The following is a 21,417-nucleotide window of genomic DNA, read 5'->3' on the forward strand; positions in this document are numbered from 1 at the left end:
TTCTACCTCATATTTTTATTGTATTCTATAGTTTAAAAGCTCTTTGCAAATCACTGTCATATTTTATAATTAAGAAAAGTATCTAGAAACAATCTAGATCAATGTTAAGTGTTGAAAAACATACTCCCATGTGTGTCCTTGGACTATGAACAAATTTTTTAAAAAATATACAGGGAAGGGAAGCAAATAGACTACTTTTGCAGTGGTATTCCTAAGAGAACATGAATATATGAAAACTATTCACAGCTCATCAATAACTAGCTTGGCAGTAGCATTAACAAGATAGATTTCCCATCATGTATGGGGCTATTCACAATTGCTGGTATGGTGCATGTAATGCCACCTCTTTCTCTTCCACTCAATAAAAGCACATAGGAATGTAAGTGAGAGTGACATCATTAGAGGGAAGACCTTGAATTCATCCCACTTATTTAAAAATACATACCATTTACAACCTCAGTGTTTCAACTATTATTAATAATTACTTGTGACCCAACTCACAACTGCCAGGCACGGTAATATGTCACCACCCAGCAGTTGAGGACAGCTGGTCTGGAAGACTTGGAGGGGCAGCAGGGCACAGTGGAGGAGGGTCACCGGGATGCAATTCCAGCTTTGGCCTTTATTGTCTCTGTTACTTTGGGCAACAACTCACCAAACCTCAGCCTCCTCGCCGGTAAAGTGATGATAGTAATACCTTCGAGTTATCGTGAGGATTAAAGACAATGTTTATAAACCAACCACAGTTCATGGCCCAATAAATGTTAACTATTTTCACAGCTTCATCATATAAAGGTGATTTCCTGGAACTACTTCTGACTTAATAGTGCTAGCACGTTATCTTTGAAAGTTCATTTAAAGAAAGCGTTATTTCAGAATTAAACTTTCTGTACCAGTGATGTATACAAGTTTTATACATTTTATATATAAGAAATATATTTTTTATATACATCATATATATGTATAACTTGTATACATTTTATACAAGTTAAAAGGCATTAACTTAAGAAATCCACTAATTAAAATAGTCACAATATTTAATTTAGAATAAAGTTAGTAAAAATCATGGATTCTTGGGAAAGGTACAGGAATGAAGGGGAAAGCAACTGTTTCATGTTCTTCTAGGCTCATGACGTGCTGTCTCAGCAGTGCATAAAATACTTCCATTTTTATTCCCAGAATTCTCAGTTCTTACCCTCCTCACACTAAGACAGATATCCTTGCATTCTGTTTGAAAAGTAATGTAGAAGACAGCCTCATACTGAAAATTTTGGGAATCTCTAGGTTATTAAATGGTGCCATCTTAAAAAGTCAAGCCTTAGGCAGAACAGAACATTATACAAGGTACGATAAAGACAGAGTATAGTATAGGGGCTTCCCTGGTGGCGCAGTGGTTGAGGGTCCGCCTGCCGATGCAGGGGACACGGGTTCGTGCCCCGGTCCGGGAAGGTCCCACATGCCGCGGAGCGGCTGGGCCCGTGAGCCATGGCCGCTGGGCCTGCGCGTCTGGAGCCTGTGCTCCGCCATGGGAGAGGCCACAGCAGTGAGAGGCCCGCGTACGGCAAAAAAAAAAAAAAAAAAGACAGAGTATAAATGGAAAAAAAATACAAAGGATTAAACTTTATAGAAGAGAACTGTCCTGGCTGATCAGGCCCAAAACTGATGTGGATGCCCATGAAGAAGGAAACTGAATGCAATTTCCTAAGGTATTCCTCTAAAGACACAACTGAAGCTACCAGTGCTCGTTTGTACAGACACTTTCTGAAATTTCATAAACACTACCCACCATTTATGTGCTCATAATTTGGCACTAGTTCATAAATAAGTAAGACATGTTGTTTGCTTAAAAAAAAAAAAATCAAAGCATTGCTGGTATCTGCATGCTTGCTTGCATAAAACTAGTGTTTAAAAAAAAAAGTTTATTAATTTTATTTATCTATTTATCATACCTTATTTCAAGAGGGAAGGATTAGGCTAATAAATATTATAGACATAAGAAATTTTAGTAGCTTTCCACAAAGCTGACATACACCTTTTAAAAAATTAATCATTCATCCACTCTCTTGGTTTTTTTAATCAATTTCAAGCTTCCCATTTAAAAAAAAAAACTCTAGTCCATTTTAGAGGTTAAAAAACCCACAAAAAAAACAAATATACTAACTTTTATTGTTGGTAACAAAAGGAAAAGTTCTATATTTGTCCATCTCAAGTTATCTCATTCATTTATTCAAACAATCTGAGTCCCCATAATGGGCCAGGCACTATTTTAGTCAAAGGGTATACAATACTAAACAAGAGGGACAAGGTCCTGCCCTCTAGGAACTGACAATCTAATGGGGAAGATTGACATTAAAAAGTAAAAGCAGGGCTTCCCTGGTGGCACAGTGGTTGAGAATCCGCCTGCCAATGCAGGGGACATGGGTCTGAGTCCTGGTCCGGGAAGATCCCACATGCCGAGGAGCAACTAAGCCCGTGCACCACAACTACTGAGCCTGCGCTCTAGAGCCCGCGAGCCACAACAACAAGGGAAGCCACCGCAATGAGAAGCCCATGCACTGCATGAAGAGTAGCTCCCGCTCGCCACAACTAGAGAAAGCCCACGTGCAGCAACAAAGACCCAATGCAGCCAAAAATAAACAAACAAACAAATAAATAAAAAGTAAAAGTAAAAGCAAGCAAATGCATTCACAATATATTGTCCGGTACTAATAAGTGCTGTGGTAATAAGTGTGAGGGAAATACAGCAGGGCGACTGCAGGGTGGGGCAGGCAGGGAGAGGAAGGATACTATTTTATACAGGGTGGTCTTGGAAGGCTGCTCTGAGGAGGTAACACTTGTGCAAAGACCTGAACGAGGAGAAGAAGCCACTCTTGCAAAGATGTAGGGCTGCACTGCCCAAAGGGTGGCCACCGCCCACATGTGGCTATTAAACACTTGAAATGTGGCTAGTCCAAATTGAGATGTGCTGAAAGAGTAAAATACACACTGCATTTTGAAGATTTAGTAAGAAAAAAAGAATGTAAAATATCTCATGAATAATTTTTATATTGATTATATGTTGAAATAATCTCCTAGACATATAAATAAAATTAATATCACCTGTCTCTTTTTACCTTTCTAAATGTGGCTACTAGAAAATTTAAAACTACAAACGTGTCTCACATTATATTTACAATGGACGATGCTGGTCTAGGGGAAGAGGATCTAGTGAAAGAACAGAAGATGAATAGGCCATGAGATAAGAAGCTTGCTGGGGCTTCCCTGGTGGTGCAGTGGTTAAGAATCTGCCTGTCAATGCAGGCGACACGGGTTCGAGCCCTGGTCTGGGAAGATCCCACATGCCGCGGAGCAACTGAGCCTGTGCTCTAGAGCCCACGAGCCACAACTACTGAGCCTGCGCTCTAGAGGCCGTGCTCCGCAACAAGAGAAGCCACCACAGTGAGAAGCCCACGCACCACAACCAAAAGTAGCCCCCACCTGCCTCAACTGGAGAAAGCCCACATGCAGCAATGAAGACCCAACACAGCCAAAATTAATAAATAAAATACAGAAATTAAAATTTAAAAAAAAGAAGCAGCTTGCTGTGTTTAAGAACCTGCAAGAAAACCAATGTAGCAGGAAAGAGTGATCCAATCTGAGAAGGTTGGAAAGGCAGGCAGAAAGCAGAGCATGAACAGCTTTGCCAACCAGGGTGAACAGACTGAATATTTGTGTCCCTCCCCAAAATTCCTATGGTGAAATTTAACCCCCAATGTGATGAATACCATTGGAGGTAGGGCCTTTGGGATGTGCTTAGGTCATAAGAGTGGAACCTTCATGAATGGGATTCATACATATTCTTATAAGCGATACATCAGACAGCAACCTCACCCCTTTCATGTAAGACAGCCATCTATGAACCAGGAAGTGGGCCCTCACTAGACAGCCGATCTGCCGGCACCTTCATCTCAGACTTCCCAACCTCCAGAACAGTGAGAAATAAATTCCTGCTGTTTATAAGCCACCCAGTATATGGTATTCTGTTATAGCAGCCTGAACAAACTAAGATACCATTAAAGAATTTGAATACAAAGGAATCTATTGAAGAATTTTAAGTGGAAAAAATTATTCTCAGATCCCACTGGCTATTTTGTGGAGAACTGGCAGTATCATCCATAATGCTAGAATATAGACTTCTAGAGATTATATAATATCGTCATTTCAAACAGGGATCTCTGGGTTTCTAAGAGTCCATGCAGATAACAACTGAGAGCCCATGAACTGATACTAATATTTCAAAAAGCTTACTAAAAATCGCACCTTTCCTGTAAAGGGCACTGCATAGACTAACTTATTTTTTTCCATTCCTTGTGGATGAAATTATAATTACTCCATCAGTCCTCATGTGAAATATGGGGTATATTCAGTCTTCATTTTCTATATCATTTAGGATTAATCTTTTAAAAAACCGATATACTTAGTTTTTCATTCAAAAATAATTTCAGGCCCATAGAAGACAGGAGTGGTAAGTTCAGAAATCAATAATCTCACTTAACCCCTTCGAGACAGATAAAAACACTTGAGACAAGTCCCGCCCATCAGGAAACTTGCACAAGCCTCTTAGATAGCCTTATCCACCAGAGGGCAGACAGCAGAAGCAAGAAGAACTACAATCCTTCAGCCTGTGGAACAAAAACCACATTCACAGAAAGACAGACAAGATGAAAACGCAGCGAGCTATGTACCAGATGAAGGAACAAGATAAAACCCCAGAAAAACAACTAAATGAAGTGGAGATAGGAAACCTTCCAGAAAAAGAATTCAAAATAATGATAGTGGAGATGATCCAGGACCTTGGCAAAAGAATGGAGGCAAAGATCGAGAAGATGCAAGAAATTTTAACAAAGACCTAGAAAAATTAAAGAACAAACAGAGATGAACAACACAATAACTGAAATGAAAACTACACTAGAAGGAATCAATAGCAGAATAACTGAGGCAGAAGAACGGATAAGTGACCTGGAAGACAGAATGGTGGAATTCACTGCTGTGTAACAGAATAAAGAAAAAAGAATGAAAAGAAATGAAGACGGCCTAAAAGACCTCTGGGACAACATTAAACACAACAACATTCACATTATAGGGGTTCCAGAAGGAGAAGAGAGAGAGAAAGGACCCAAGAAAATATTTGAAGAGATTATGGTCAAAAACTTCCCTAACATGGGAAAGGAAAGAGCCTCCCAAGTCCAGGAAGCACAGCAAGTCCCATGCAGGATGAACCCAAGGAGAAACACACCGAGACACATAGTAATCAAATTGGCAAAAATTAAAGACTGGGATTGACATGTATACACTGATGTGTATAGAATGGATGACTAATAAGAACCTGCTGTATAAAAAAATAAATAAAATAAAATTCAAAAAAACCCAAAAAACAAAAAAACACTTGAGGCCCACAGCTGTCCTATGTAACAGGCCCAGGATGGGACTCTCAGCTTCTGACTGTGCATCCAGCTTTAACAACTGTACTGACAGCCACGCAAGCCATGGTTTCACAAGCAACCAACATTCCTCTTCAAAACTATAAACTTACCTAAGGACAAGTAATTTATGCTAAGAAAAGACAGGTATAAAACCCAGTAAGAAGAATGAAAAGGTTTAAGATTTTTTTGAAAGTGGTATTTTTATTTATGCAGTAAATGCCTTATACCTATATAATATCTTATCTTTATAAATATACATTAATAAAAACAAAAGTAGTGCTCACTTAGGCCGCACGTATACTAAAATTGGAACAATACAGAGAAGATTAGCATGGCCCCTGCGCAAGGAGGACACGCAAAGTCGTGAAGCATTCCATATTTTGGTACAGCAGAAACTAACATAACATTGTAAAGCAATTATACTCCAATAAAGATATTTTAAAAATTTAATACCACAAGAAAAGAACAAAAGTAAATCAATTATATATTCTTTTTTTTTTTTTTTAATAAATGAATGATAGAATGCATGCAGTGCCACCTTTAAGAAGAGACAAGCCAAGTCAGGTCTTAAAGATCATAAAGACCAGTCTTCTCCCTCTTAATATCTTTCCTCTACAGAGGAGTTTAAAAAATAATCTCATTTGATTATAAGGTTATCCATGAAGAGTACTGGTAGATTTTATAATCTGTGTGATACAGTATATGTTACTAAGGAGGCAGCAAATGTAGTGGTTATGAGCATGGATGGATCATGTCAGATTTTAATCCAGGTTTCTCACTTCTTATATGAAGTTAGGTAAAGTACTTAAATTCTCTAGCCTGTTTCCTCATCTGGAAAATAGAGAAAATAGTGCCACTTCCTAAGGTTGTCAGGATTAAATGAGGTAATAATCATGAAGTATTATGCCAGTGCTTGGCATGTGGAAAGTACTAAATAAATGTTATTTTATTATTGCTATTTCATTGTAGATTTTTTCAGAACAGTGAGTGTCACCTATATACTCCTCAACCTGGCACACTGTAAGCATTTAACATTGAATAATTAGGGGCTTCCCAGGTGGTGCAGTGGTTGAGAATCTGCCTGCCAATGCAGGGGACACGGGTTCAATCCCTGGTACAAAAAGATCCCACATGCCATGAAGCAACTAAGCCCGTGCACCGCAACTATTGAGCCCGTGCTCTAGAGCCCGTGAGCCACAACTACTGAGCCTGCGTGCCGCAACTACTGAAGCCCGCACGCCTAGAGCCCGTGCTCCACATAGAGAGAAGCCACCACAATGAGAAGCCCATGCACCGCAATGAGGAGTATCCCCCGCTCACCACAACTAGAGAAAGCCCATGCACAGCAACGAAGGCCCAACGCAGCCGAAAATAAATAAATTCATTTTAAAAAAATTGAATAATTAATCCAAAGCATAATAGTAGTTACAGCTTTACCAAAAACAAAATTTAGGTCACTATTAATCAAAACTGTTAAGGATCTGGACATATAACACTTGTTTCCTAAAGTACTTTTTTTTTAATTGAAGTATAGTCGACTAAAGTACCTTATGTAGGAACCACCTCTACCCTCTAACAAATTATAGAAGAAGAAAATGTTTTCTTCCATATGGAGTTCCATGGAAATTATGACTAACTTCTATTACTCCAAGAGTGTCTGTGACCAGAAGTGGAAATGCAAACAAAAGGATATACTCAGGAATTTCAGAACAGTATGTCTCAACTCCTTAGCAGTGGATATTATGTACTTGCCCTCCTCCAGCCTTCTTCTTCTCTTCCCGTCCCCTTTCTTCCCCTTTCTCTTACTATTTTCTCCTCCTCCAAAGACACTTATGCCCCTTCCTCCTCCCCTCTCCCTATCCATCTTGTCTTCTCTGGTCTTCTGAGCTCCCTATGCTGGAAGGTCCTGCATTAACCAATGCAGCAGGTGCCTGAGCCCTAGGGTTACCACAGGGACTTAGCTGCTCTCACTGCTGGGCCAATTTCACCATGAAGAATTTTATTTCCAGTGGATTTTTTTAAACTTTTTTTTTGTTTTTTTTTAATATTTATTTATTCGGCTGCACCGGGTCTTAGTTGCAGCACGCGGGACCTTTTAGTTGCAGCACGTGGGCTCTTAGTTGTGGCATGTGGGATCTGGTTCCCTGATGAGAGATAGAACCCAGGCCCCCTGCATTGGGAGTGCGTAGTCTTAACCACTGGACCACGAGGGAAGTCCCTCCCAGTGGATTTTTAAAATCAAGTTATCACTATACCACAGCAACCAGACCTTGAATCTTCTTTGGCCCCATTAGAATGGAAATTGATCCTTGTATTATTCCTTCCCCAGCCTCCCAGTTACCAGGTCAGACCTTCCAAACTCCCAAACATAATCTATTGCGGGCCAGGGATGTCCACAAGGCTAACAACTGAGGCACCACCAATGTAGTCAGATGAAGGAAGCTCCTACCCCACCCACGCCCGTACACCTGGCGGCAGTTTTTAAAAGACTTTAGCACAGACTTGCCTACTGACATTCAGTCTGGATTAAGGGCAATCCTGAAATGCTTGCAATTTGAGTAAACCTCATCTTTTTTCTGAGCTTAAATAACTATGGAGCTTTGTGTATTAGAACAAACAGGCTTGGGAATTCCGTGGCAGTCCAGTGGTTAGGACTCACTCAGCGCTCACTGCCGAGACCCCAGATTCCATCCCTGATCAGGGAACTAAGATCCCACAAGCCGCGAGACAAGGCCAAAAAAAACCCCAAAAAACAGGCTTTAGTCTGGTGCCTGCACTGGTCAAATGTGATCTCTAAGACCTTAAACTCTCAGCCTTGGTTTCTTCACTCTAAATGATGTCTAAGATCCTTTCCAGCACTACTGTGGCATGATACTGTCAGTCTCAACTAAATTTTATATTTGAATTTAGACCATGGTCTCCACTGCCTCTAAACTCTTCTGGAAACCAGAGCCAAGACACCAAGGCTAAAAATAAACAGCTGGAGGCACCAAGGAAGATCTCTAAACAAAGGTCTGTGGCAGTGCTCACCCATCAGACTTCCATATCTATCAGCAGTACTGAATCCAAGCTACCATGGGAAAGCTTTAAGAATATTCTGGTCACCACACAATTTGTAGACTCATGTGTAAGTCTTATTAAACACTATGTACTATGTATAAGGTACTATGAAAGAGAGAGGCAAAGGCTTTTCCTTCTTGGGGGTTCGCATATTTATGTTACTTAAATAAAGGTCTAATTACATCCTTCATTTTTTTTTGTTTGTTTTTTGTTTTTAAATTTATTTATTTATCTATTTTTGGCTGTGTTGGGTCTTCGTTGCTGCTCATGGGCTTTCTCTAGTTGTGGCGAGCAGGGGCTACTCTTCGTGCAGCGCGCAGGCTTCTCATTACGGTGGCTTCTCTTTTTGCCGAGCACAGGCTCTAGGCACACAGGCTTCAGTAGTTGTGGCTCGTGGGCTCTAGAGCACAGGCTCAGTAGTTGTGGCGCACGGGCTTAGCTGCTCCACAGCATGTGGGATCTTCCCGGACCAGGGCTCAACCCCGTGTCCCCTGCACTGGCAAGCAGATTCTTAACCACTGCACCACCAGGGAAGCCCCACATCCTTCACTTTTCCATTGCCTGAAAGATCTGTGCTGTAAATCAAGCCACATAAATTCCTACAGCTAGGTATTGGAGGAAATGAGAGACATAAAAGAAAATTTCAAAATGACACCTTCTTCCCTTCACATCAACTAATTCCAGTGACTTCTATTTACAGCCCCTTTCTTCTTTATGCAATAAAGAATCAGTTTGAAACTTTTTGTTTTCTTTAACATTAAGAGAAATTTAAACATTTCTGCTTTAACATTTAAGGGACAATTTTGTTTACGGATAAAGTACATCTTGAAAACATACAGTGAGTAGGAGAAGCACAACAGCTAAGACATGGTAGAGAAAGGACAATAGGCAATACTGCTGTAACAGTATACATATAGAGAGAGATATCTCCGTAAAATTTCTAGGTCTTCCATTTTAAAATATTTTAAATTTATATATATTTAAATTATCTTCTGCTGTTAAAAGACCTATTTGAGATGAAAGAAGTCTTTTCCATTGTTGGTAAAGCAGCACCTTACTGGAGGAGTGTAAAGGTCTCATTTCTCATAAAGTCTCAGTCTATTTAATTATTACTTCATCATATGGTTTGTGTCCTTCATTTGATAACAATGTCCCACCACCTGCACAGTGTGAGTTCTAGGAATATGCATATGTTAAGAAAAAGTCTATAAAGCAATTGGTAGAATTTACGTTTAATAGAAGTCAATTAAGATCTTCTACAGGCAGGGTGACAACTTGCTAAGAAACAGTGTGATAAAAATGGATCAGCTCCAGAAAAGTAAAATAGAAACTTAACTATCATTAACTTTGAAATTAATGCAGCAAAACAGAAACAACCTTCTGACTAATTTGCCTAACTCACTGGCCTTGTTTCCTGATCCTTAAATGTAACTCTGTGGAAACAGTTAAGACTGTTAGCTGGAACATGATACTACATTCTCTTGTTTCCTCTCCTCTCACTGGTCACATTTCTTTTTTTTTTTTTTGGCGGGGCGGGGGGGCCTCTCACTGCTGTGGCCTCTCCCGTTGTGGAGCACAGGCTCCGGACACGCAGGCTCAGCGGCCATGGCTCACGGGCCCAGCCGCTCCGCAGTATGTGGGATCTTCGCGGACCAGGCCACGAACCCGTGTCCCCTGCGTCGGCAGGTGGACTCTCAGCCACTGCGCCACCAGGGAAGCCCTTCACTGGTCACATTTCTTAACCTCCTTGGTTGTTTTCCCCTCATCCTTCTCACCTCTGAATGTTGGAATGTCTCCAGGACTCAATCCTCTTTTCTATCTACACCCACTCCCTGGGTGATGTCACCCAATTTCATGGCTTTCGATTCATATCTAAAAATAAATTCAGACCCCTGAAATATGTCCTGCCTACTTGGTATCTCCATTTGAATGTCTAACGGGAACCTCAAACTTAACATGTCCAAAGCTAAACTAATCTTCTCCAGCCAGCTTCTCCATCAGTCTTCCAATTTTAGTAAATAAAGGTGCTTATAATTGCTTAGGCAGAAAACCCTGGAGTCATCTCTGATCACTTTCTTTGAGTATGAATACCATACTCAATTCATCAGCAAGTCCTGCTGACTCTCCCTTCAAAATATATCCAGCTTCTAACCACTTCACGGCTACTGCCCTGGTCCAAGCCACCAACAACTCTCACCTCCAACAGTGAAAAAGAGCCTCCTAACTGGTCCATCTCTATCCTTGCCCCTGATATACTCCAGTCAACATGGTAGCCACAGCCATCTTTTCAGAAGGTACATCAGATCTCATTACACTGCTCAAAACCCAGTGAGATGGTTTTCCACCTCAGAGTAGAAGTCTGTCTATGAGGCCCTACAGAATCTCCCCTACCCCTTCTCAATGATCATATCTACTAACCTCCCTCTTACTCAGTATCAACCACACTGGCCTCCTTGCTGTTACCTGCAAAACTAGGCACCCTTCCACCTCAGGTCTTTGCACGTGCTGTTTCCTCTGCCTACAATGCTGTTCCCTGAGACAATCCACATGGCTTGCTTCCTCACCTCCTTTAGGGTTCTGTTCAAATATCACCTTATCAGTGAGGCCTTCCCTAACCATCTTATTTAAAATCGTTACGACCCCACAAGTCTCACCATTCTGCTGGCACTGCCCTACCATCATTTCCCTGCTTTATTTTTCCTCATAGCACTTATTAACCTCTGACAAACTATATATTTTTATTATTTCGTCATGCTACAATGTAAGTTCTATGATGGCAGGAATTTTTTGACTGCTTTGATTACAGCTGAGCCCAGGGCCTAGAACACAATCTACACCTAAAGGCTTTCAAAACTATTTGCTGAATGAACAAATGAAAATATTATCAGACAAAATTGTTACCTCAAAACACCAAGTATTATGAGGGGCAGAAATCTCAAACAACACCCACACTCACCCATAGTACTGCAAAAGGAGAAGGCAGTTTGTGCCTTAAAAAAAAGCATTAAAAGTTTTTTTACTGTTTAATTTTGTTAAAGCCATTTGCACTATGCCTAAAGAGTCCCAGGCCACACTTACAGGTGTTGTTTTAGCTTTACTAGGCATACAGACTTGATGAAGAAAAAAATACAGGCTTTTTCCAGTCATCAGTCGCCACTGACAGAAGGTCTCCAAGAGCCTCAGTGCCACAAATGCTTAGGGAGATGTTTAGGGGAAAAGGGATTCTAGAAACATAAAATAATCCCTTCACCAATCCCAAAAGAGGAATCTCTGCAAACATTTTTTTCTAACTCCATAACCCTTAACAAAGCCATTCTTAATATGTACATGAAATCTTAACTGAAGAAACAACATGAATATATAATTACACATAGAGAAAACCTGGTACTCCTCTCTCTTTTCAAAAAATAAAATTAAGTAAAACTAGACATAGTTTTTGTTGAAAATGTTTTGCTGCGAAACCGACTTAAGATATTCACTTAGGTTAAGAGGTCACTTGGGTATTGTATCTTAAGGCTGAACAGTTTTGTTTACTATTGTTTATTATTTAATACATTCTTCCCAGTCCGCCCCTCCAAAAAGGAAAAGAAAAGAAAAATACACACTGGTGCAATCAAGAATGCTATGTCCAAAAGAAGCTGCTCTGAAAGGCTATGACCTAAGTGTTTAACACTGACACAGATAAAGTTCAAGCGGTAGATGTCACTTATCTCACCCATTTAAAAAAAAAAAAAAATCCAGATTCAGATCCCAAGAAGGCAAGCAGAAAGACACAGGCATGAAAAATGAAATCAGCCTTTTCTCCCCGGCCTCCTCCAGACACTGTGCACTCACCCCCGGCCCCTCCACCACCATCCTTTAATAGCCCCCCTTCCCAGCGTCGGTTCCCCAGCTCAGTCCTGCACTGCGCCACCAACTGAGTCAAGAGGACGGGCCAATGCCCCTCCAGGAAAACCCAGGCGGCAACACTCGGTGCACCCAACTGAGGGGAAATATCCAACTACTTAAACTCGGAACAGTATAAGCGGTGTCAACAAAGCGTCGTGCCGGGACCCGAGCGTTCAAAGATCGTCGCCAGCTCCGGTGACACTGCCAAACCGACAGGATTCCAAAAGGTGACTCGACGGTCATCGCAGAACCCGAGGCGTGAGGCGGCGCAGACCGGGAACAGTCAGGGATGAAGTACAACCAGCCTCCCGCCCGGTGCTCGCCCCACGGGCCACCGCCACCTGGGTGGGCGCGAACCCCGCGGCCTCCAACTCCCCTCCCCGAGGGGGCCGGGGCGCCACGTCACGTGCCGAGGCTGAAACTTCGCAGCCGGGGCGGAGGGTGGAGGGTAGGGGGCGGGAGCCGCAGGAGCACAGAGAGGCCTGGAGTTAATGCGCCCGGTGACTCACCGACCGCCTCCGCGGGCAGCTGCGGGCGAGGGGGCCGGCGCGCCGGGCTGGGGCCGTGCCCTCGGGGCCGACCCCGACACTGCCCCCGCACCCGTTATTCCTAACCCCGCGCCCGTCAGGCAAAAGCCCCCGGCGGGCGCCCGCGGGCTCAGCAGCGCACCCTGCACGCGGAATAAATAACAATGTCATTAATCGCCGCCCGAGAGCCCTGCCGGCCAGAGAGCGGGCGCCGCCGGGAGCTGACTTTGTCTGGAGCCCGCACGCCGCCTCCCAAGCGTCCCCGCAGCACCCCCCGCGTCCCTGAAGGGACCCCCGCGCCACCGCAGCCCGGCCTTACCCGCCAGCTCGTCAGGCTCCAGGCCGCTGTCCGCGTCGATCCCGCACAGCACGAAGTAGTGCGCGAAACGGCAAGCGGCCGGGGAGGAGCCCGAGCCCGGGCCAGGCGCCGCGCCGCTCCCGCTCATCCCGGCTGCGCTGCTCCTGCTGCCGCCGCCGCCGCCTCCCGAGAGGGCTCGCGGCCGAGACTGCCGCTCGGGCTTTGGTCTCCGCGCGCCCGCCCTAGGGCGACCGGGGCGCGCCCATGGCCGCGCAGCCGCCGCTCGTCACCGCAGCTTGGCTCCTCGCTCAGCGCCGGGGAAGGGGCCGCGAGCTCGCGCGCAGTCGGTCCGGATCCCGGTGCGGGGTGGGGGAGGGGCGCGGGGGGGGGGAGTGTCGCCGTGAGAGGCCCGCGCCGCCGCAGCTGCACTCGCGAGCTGGGAGCCACGGCGTCTAGCGCCCGCGGGTCAGCTGAGCCGGCGCTCGGGCTGTGGGAGCGTGGGGGCGCGGAGGACCGGCGCGTGGGGCGGGGGCGCGGAGAGGAGGGCGCGCTCGCGAGGGGCGGGAGCGCGCGTTTCGGCCGTGTGTGTGCGCGCGCGTGCAGCGGGCTCGGAGGGAGAGCCTAGGGCTGGCGGGATTCGTGCCCGCCCGCCGGCGGGGGCTGCGGCGCGGGGGCGACCCCACACACGCGGCTCCTGGCCTCCACCTGCCCGCAAGAGGCAAAGCCGCAGAGCAGGATTATGCTTTCTAAACGGGATGCTACCTATCCTGATTTTTTAAAAAAAGAAATGCAGCTTTGGGAAAGGTTAACGGCGCTCTGAAATCATTTCCCACAACGATCTGGACCATCAACATGTTTTAAACTGTGACAAGTGCAGATGCCAATCTCATTTTAAGATCCTAGTCTTTGAATCCTTCTCCCAGCCCTCAGCCCCATTCACAAGCCATCCTTCCTCACTGAATTGGTGCCAGCTCAATGGTGAAGGGGGCAGGGGGGGAACAATACTCAATATCCACAAAGCTTTGAGACTTCTAAAAGGACTTCAATTACCAACTTCCCCTCCTCGACCCATTCCGTAATTTATCCTGACATTTTCCAGGTCAGTGTAAAGTAGCCAAGGCGCTCCAGTTCCCCAGCTCTGTACTCATTTGATATTATCAGCTCTCCCAGCAGGTACAATCAGCGGCTGATAAAGCAACAGGAATTAGACCCTGAACTCTGCTCTTCGCAAGACTATGGCTCTCTTACCCTGCCCTTTCCTCTGACTTCACATTATTCAGAACGAGCTCACCAGTCAGTTCTTCCTCTCTTGAAAGGTGAAAAACTGAATCCATCCCACTCCACAGTGTCATCCCTTCCACACCACTCCGTACTCTCTTCCTTCGGGATTTGGGGATAAGGGAGCGGGGCGGGGGGGGGGGGCGTGTGGGTGTGCATCGTGAACAACGCTGCTAGACACAAAAGCAAACCTTCCAGGGAGGTGGACTGAGAGGACGAACCTCAATTATTTGACTGAATAATGTTCTTCCTGGAAGATATGTATGCATGCATACCATCAATTACTGTAGCTTGTACCCTCACTTTCTCTCCAAGTTTGAAGGGTAAGAAGAATCAAAAAATCAGAATGAGCCACAGCCTGGGAAACGCACCATTAGCTCCTGTTGCACCCTGCACTTTTCCCTCAAAACGCTTATAATGACTTTTTCTGTGTCTGTGTGCTCATCTGGGTTGTAAGCTCCACACAGCAGGAGTCACCATCCTGCTATTCCTATTTCTAGTATCTATCAGAACCCTGGTCCATGTAGTCCTTCAATTTATGTTTATAGAATGAATGAAAGAAGGGTGGTTATCTAGGTAGTAACAAGTTGTTGATGCTACTAGGAAAATACAGAAACTGTAATATCTGTGACATATTTATGAACATATGCTAATTTGCTATTATACAATGATTGCTGTTTCTCATATACAGGGTACTGAAATATGTAAAACAATTTCACTAATGGTGGGGGGAGGGAATGACAGGTTGTGTATGTTTCTCCTGTCTTTGCTGGTAGATCCTTACAGATTGTTTGTTAGATTCTAGACTAATAAAACAAAGCACAATAGAAAACTAATTTACTGTTTGCACTAGCCAAGGGATATGTCACTTTTTGTTCATTTGAAAAGTAACTGACTTATGAGTTTGTAATGCAGGGCTTACAAACTCATAAGTCAGTTACTTTTCAAATGTTATGCATTCAATTATGATATATAAATTTCATCAAAATAGACAAAATCTCTAAAATCGCCCCTAAGGCTTTCAAGAGAATTGTCACACATTACAAGATTAAACTCTAATTTGAAGATACCTGGATATGTTCTAATTATCACTTCAGAATGACAATGTGTAGGTATATTCTGCATTAAACTGCAATTAAACAAAGCTGAGGGCTTCCCTGGTGGCACAGGGGTTGGGAGTCCGCCTGCCGATGCGGGGGACGCGGGTTCGTGCCCCGGTCCGGGAGGACCCCACATGCCGCGGAGCGGCTGGGCCCGTGAGCCGTGGCCCCTCGGCCTGTGCGTCCGGAGCCTGTGCCCCGTGGCGGGAGGGGCCACAGCAGTGAGGGGCCCGCGAACCAAAAAACAAAACAGAAAAAAGCTGAAAGGATAACCAAGAATTAACTATATATCATTGCATACATGTTTTCCTCCAAAATAATGACATAGAAATAAATTAGCTAAGTGAACAAAAATGACTTAAATCTTACAAAATATTTAAGTTGTGTTGAGGGGAGAGATCATATCCCTATTCCCATGCTAAGACAACCTCTGTCGGTACCGTCCTTCATTTCCACCATGTCATCCACACATACTCACAACCAAGAGAGATGGGATTGCTAAAGTAACTATTCAGAGTCCCAGATGTTCATTGGACCACATTTTACTAGTAGTCAGAGTCACCACATGATATGCCACCAGGTTAGCCGTGCTCAGTCAATTCCTCATTCCTGTGCTTCCTGCAGGCAGCAGACCCTGGCATGGCTGAGCCTCTCCAAGCATAAGTGATGCCCTCCATTGGAGTTTTTACCAGAGAGTCCTTCAGAGACAGCAGATCATTGATCAAATACTTAGAGCATGGCCTTGCATTCTGCTTGTACATATGCTGCCTGACTGGGAACCTGCAATGGAGAAAACAATCCCAGCTTTAACCTCTACATAGCACAAAACATGCCAAATAATCACAATTCCAACAAAAGATTTTCTTTTGTGAGTGACGTTTTCTTGAGTGACATTTTCTTCTGCCAGGGTTTTAGCTTTCTGGGAAAATCTTATCACAATGAAAAGTTATTTGGAAAATCAATAACCATATTCCCTCATCATTAGTTTCAGAAAAAGTGTCAGTTTATGCCAATAAGAGTTTGGTAGCAAAACAGCCATCTCGCGATTTTGCATAAATCTGTTTCTACTGTATACAATGGGTCCAAGTTTATAAAAAATCTCTTTTATGTAAGTCATTATGCTAATGCTTTGAGAATATGAAACTAAATAAAACACAATCCCTCTTCTTCAGGAGTCTAGAGTCTAGCAGGAAGGAAAATATTTTTCAAAAATAATTAAAATACCGGGCTTCCCTGGTAGCGCAGTGGTTGAGAGTCCGCCTGCCGATGAAGGGGACACGGGTTCGTACCCCGTTCCGGGAAGATCCCACATGCCTCAGAGCGGCTGGGCCCGTGAGCCATGGCCGCTGAGCCTGCGCGTCCAGAGCCTGTGCTCCGCAACAGGAGAGGCCACAACAGTGAGAGGCACACGTACCGGAAAAAATTAATAATAATAATTAAAATACCAAAAAGAGATAATAAAAAGTAAAATGTCGTATATTCCACAGGACAAGTTCAAAAAGTGATGTAGGATTTAGTGAGCAGAGGTCAAATCTTATTAAGGAATCCACTAGGACATCAAGAAAGTGGTAATATTTGAGGTGGCCTTATAAGAGGAATAGGAGTTCATCAGGTAGAGATGGGAAGGAAGACGTTCCAGGCACAGAGGAAATGACTGGGGTATAAAAGTGCATAGAGGACAATAGTTCAGTTGGAGCCAGAGCATGAAGAGCCTTCAATGCCAGGCAAATGGGGGTGACTCACTTTCTTAAAGTCTTACTGATACCTGAGAGCTAGTCTTAGCTAATGATTTCTTTTAATAAATTTATGTATTTATTTATTTTTGGCTGTGTTGGGTCTTCGTTGCTGTGTGTGGGCTTTCTCTCTAGTTGCAGTGAACAGGGCCTACTCTTCATTGTGGTGCGCAGGCTTCTCTTGTTGTGGAACTCAGGATCTAGGGGCTTCAGTATTTGTGGCTCTCAGGTTTAGCTGCTCTGCCGCATGTGGGATCTTCCCGGACCAGGGCTCGAAGCCATGTCCCCTGCATTGGCAGGTGGATTTTTAACCACTGTGCCACCAGGGAAGTCCCTAGTCTTAGCTAGTTTTGAGTGAGTTTAACACAGAATATTTGAAATCAGCTAAGCCAGCCCTCTCACTTTACAAATAAAAATGTCTAAGTTCCACAGAATTTTCGTGACTTACCCAAACACACATTGTTAGTGGCAGGACAGGAACAAAGCCTAAAAGACTGGATTGTAGGATATCTTAAGGCCCTTTCAGCTCTGATGTTGATAAGTCTATGACATCTCCTTACTTGAGTTGACTAATCTTTCCCCTCTGTGCTGCTTATGACTTCTTTTCAGAGATCCACTTCGGAATTTGATTATTTTTTTCTTTTGAAATGAACATTTTTCAAACATACAGAAAGACTAGGATAATGAGCACATATATACCCATCACCTAGTTTTAATATTAACATTTTGCCATTTTGTTTCATCTGAAGTATTTGAAAGTAATAAGGCATAACATTTGTCAACATTTTGAGTATGTCTGTACTATCTAAAATTTCACATGGGGACTTCCCTGGTGGCGCAGTGCTTAAGAATCCGCCTGCAAATGCAGGGGACATGGGTTTCATCCCTGGTCTGGGAAGATCCCACATGCCGCGGAGCAATTAAACCGGAGCACCACAACTACTGAGCCTGCGTTCTAGAGCCCGCGAGCCACAACTACTGAAGACCACACGTCTAGAGCCCATGCTCCGCAACAAGAGAAGCCACCACAATGAGGAGCCCATGCACCACAACAAAGAGTAGACCCCCACTCACTACAACTAGAGAAAGCCCACGCACAGCAATGAAGACCAACGCAGCCAAAAATAAATAAAATTTTTTTTAAAAAATCCTAATTAAAAAAAATAGGGAGACGCAAGAGGGAGGAGATATGGTGATATATGTATAGCCGATTCACTTCATTATAAAGCACAAACTAACACACCATTGTAAAGCAATTATACTCCAATAAAGATGTTAAAAAAAAAAGTTTCACATGAATGTTTCCTTACTTTCTCAATGAAATCTCTAGACCTTCTTTTCTCCCTTTACCTCATATAAAATACCAAACATTAGTTCCTATTCATCATCTAGTCCTATTCTTTCTCTTTTTTCCAATAATACTATAGTAGATTTATGTGTAATTATTTTCTCAGGACCGCCTCCTTCTTCTGAGAACCCTGTTCCTTTCATTCCAACCAAATTGCTCTCTTAGGAGCTATCGATACAATGATGTGATACAACATCTCACAGACACACACACATACACACACACACACACACACACACACACACACACACACACACGCACATCTCTCCCTCCTCTCAAAACAATTGATTGGTCTAGAAGAAGCCTTGTGGCCCAAGCTGGGCCAATAAGCAATTTCTCATTGGTCTTGGACTTGAAACCTAGAGAGTTGAGGTGGTCTCTCTGCAGGTGGCCAGCATTGTAAGCTGAGAAACTCAGGAGATACCAGTAGTCATGTTTCTGTTATGGGAAGAAAGATAATCTGCAGCAAGAGAGAAGAATGAGGATGACACTCAGGACAGAGGACACAAATGGAGCAAGCATCCTCTAATGTTATCATGAATTTGACTTTTTTTTGCCTAAGGTAATTTAAATTGGGATTCTGCCCCTTGCAGCCAAAAGAGCATATATGTAAGTGTGATTTGGCCTGGAGAATATTGATAGGAAGGATTAAGCAAAACCTTCTGGCTACCCCAGGCTAAAAGGTATAAATACCTCTCTACGCATCCACCCAACCCCAATTGAAAAGACGTGAAGAGAAGCTGTAACTCTGTATATGTTTTCAAGATTTATATAACTATAAATACATAAACCTATAAAAACTAATTATACCTTATCTATTTCTTGAAACAATAGCAGACTATATTTAAAATATCATAAACTTATTTTTTCAATTGTTGATAGATTACATTTTGTGTTCAGAAATCTTCCCCCAAGCCAGACCCTGGCACGGCACACAGAAGGGAACATTTGAGACTGCAGAACATCTACATTTACCCTAGTATTGCTGCCCCACATAAGCTCCAGGTGGAAAGAAAATAGCTGAATCTTCAATGCTTACAACCTTTAATTTGATTAGCTCCATCCAGCAGAGAAATGAGGACCATGAATGTCAGACTTTGCTATCCATCATTCAAGAGAATAGTAAGCAAGGGGCAAAGGAGGGGCCATGAGTGTTACCGTAGTAGAAGTCCCTCCTTATGGAAAAGAGGCAAGAGGAAAGGAAGTTCCTCCCTAAGGAGTGTTTGTTTAATCAGAATCCATTCCCCTCCCTTCATTGTTTAGCCTTGATGTTGTTTGGGTGGGATTGGCCTTACTGCTAGCTCTAGGGTGAGGCTTTGTGAACCTATGTCCCTTTAAGGGTTAATGATTTGAAGATGGACAATTGTCCTAAGCTGGTCTACTTAGTGTGAGGTTCAGAACTTTCATTTGATAACTGGAGGAAGGAACAACCTCTTCTCGTCTTGGATGTAAATGAGGAAGTATACAGAATTGCTGGTAGCCCTACAAGGAAAGCCAGGCCAAGGATGAAGGCAACATACAGAACAGGGCAGAGACTAGAGGAACTCTGAAAAGCAGATTATATCATGAACTCCGGATCAAATCACACAAGAAGCCAGGTCAATATCTGGGATTTGTCAGTTAATGTGAGCCAATACATTCCTTTTATTGTTTCAGCCGGTTTGAGTTATTTTCTTTTACTAGCAACTAAAAGTATGCCCCCCAAATAAGGGGATTGATCTGTAAGTTCCCTCCCAGTTAAAAATAAAATTATACATATTCTAAATCTAAAAGGAAAGAATATATAATTCCATATTCTGGAAAAAGCCCCAGTGCTATCTCTTCTCAAGGAGGTAACAACAATATGCCACTAGAATCTCAGGCAGCTAGGTCAGGCTCCACCTGAGAATCAGGGACCATAGGATGAGGAAGAAATCTTAACAGTCTGCTGTAGAGGATAGTTTCCTTGGTTGGATGGGTTCCTTCTCTAAACCAAGATTGAGAATATAAGAGTAGCGATTAAAATACAGATTTTCCATCAAAATTTAGAACACTCCTACCTTTTGTTTCATCAATTCTGCTTCTCAGAATCTCTCCTACAAAAATACACAAGCAAAGGATATGTGTGCAGTGATATGACCTGAAACATTGTTCATGGTATTAAAAAAATGGAGACAATCTTATTTCTACCAAAAGGAAATGGTTATATAAATTATGGTATATCTATGTGGTGTAATGTAAGAAAGAAGGATGCACGGATAGAAAAAAAATTATCTACTATATGGTTGAATATATAAAATATATCAAATCAAGAAAGAAAAATATAGAGTATGATCCTGTGTTAAAAAGAAACTCTATACTTATGTTTGTGCTTAGAAAATATGAAAAGCTTCCACTTTTTATTTTTCATATCTCAAATATGAAATTTATAAATTGTTAAAAAATTTTACAACAGGCATCTGTTGCAGTTTTGTAATTCAAAACCTTTCCTTTTTAAGTGTGTATGTGTATTTTTCTGTGAGAAAAGATTGTCAACATTGTGAATCATGATTATTTTCATAAATAACTCAAACTTGTAACTCTTTTATTGACTTATTCTTAAGATCAATTTGAATGACTATAGATATATTCATATATGCATATATACACATGCATGCATAAAGGAGTATGAATGTTGACAATTCATTCATTATTCAACAATTCTTATTGAGTGCCTACTATATGCCAGGCAGTGTTCTAGTGAT

The 21,417-nt window shown here is 42.9% G+C and overlaps 1 protein-coding gene and 1 non-coding gene across 3 annotated transcripts in view; one reads left to right on the forward strand and one right to left on the reverse strand.

Annotated features, from left to right (window-relative positions):
* DENND5B (DENN domain containing 5B) overlaps positions 1–13,754 on the reverse strand; it is a 211,083-nt gene extending 197,329 nt beyond the window's left edge. For both annotated transcript variants that reach the window (XM_004270878.3, XM_004270879.3), the window contains exon 1: positions 13,257–13,754. In XM_004270878.3, coding sequence (XP_004270926.1) covers positions 13,257–13,383 — 127 coding nt within the window. In that variant the 5' untranslated portion in view covers positions 13,384–13,754. The remainder of the gene's footprint in view (positions 1–13,256) is intronic.
* On the forward strand, positions 5,739–5,845 carry LOC117201742 (U6 spliceosomal RNA). The gene has a single exon (XR_004483832.1). It is a non-coding gene; the product is annotated as a U6 spliceosomal RNA (small nuclear RNA).
* Positions 13,755–21,417: the final 7,663 nt, after the last annotated feature.

This window comes from Orcinus orca, chromosome 11, assembly GCF_937001465.1.
Source record: "Orcinus orca chromosome 11, mOrcOrc1.1, whole genome shotgun sequence".
Taxonomy (NCBI): Eukaryota; Metazoa; Chordata; class Mammalia; order Artiodactyla; family Delphinidae; genus Orcinus; species Orcinus orca.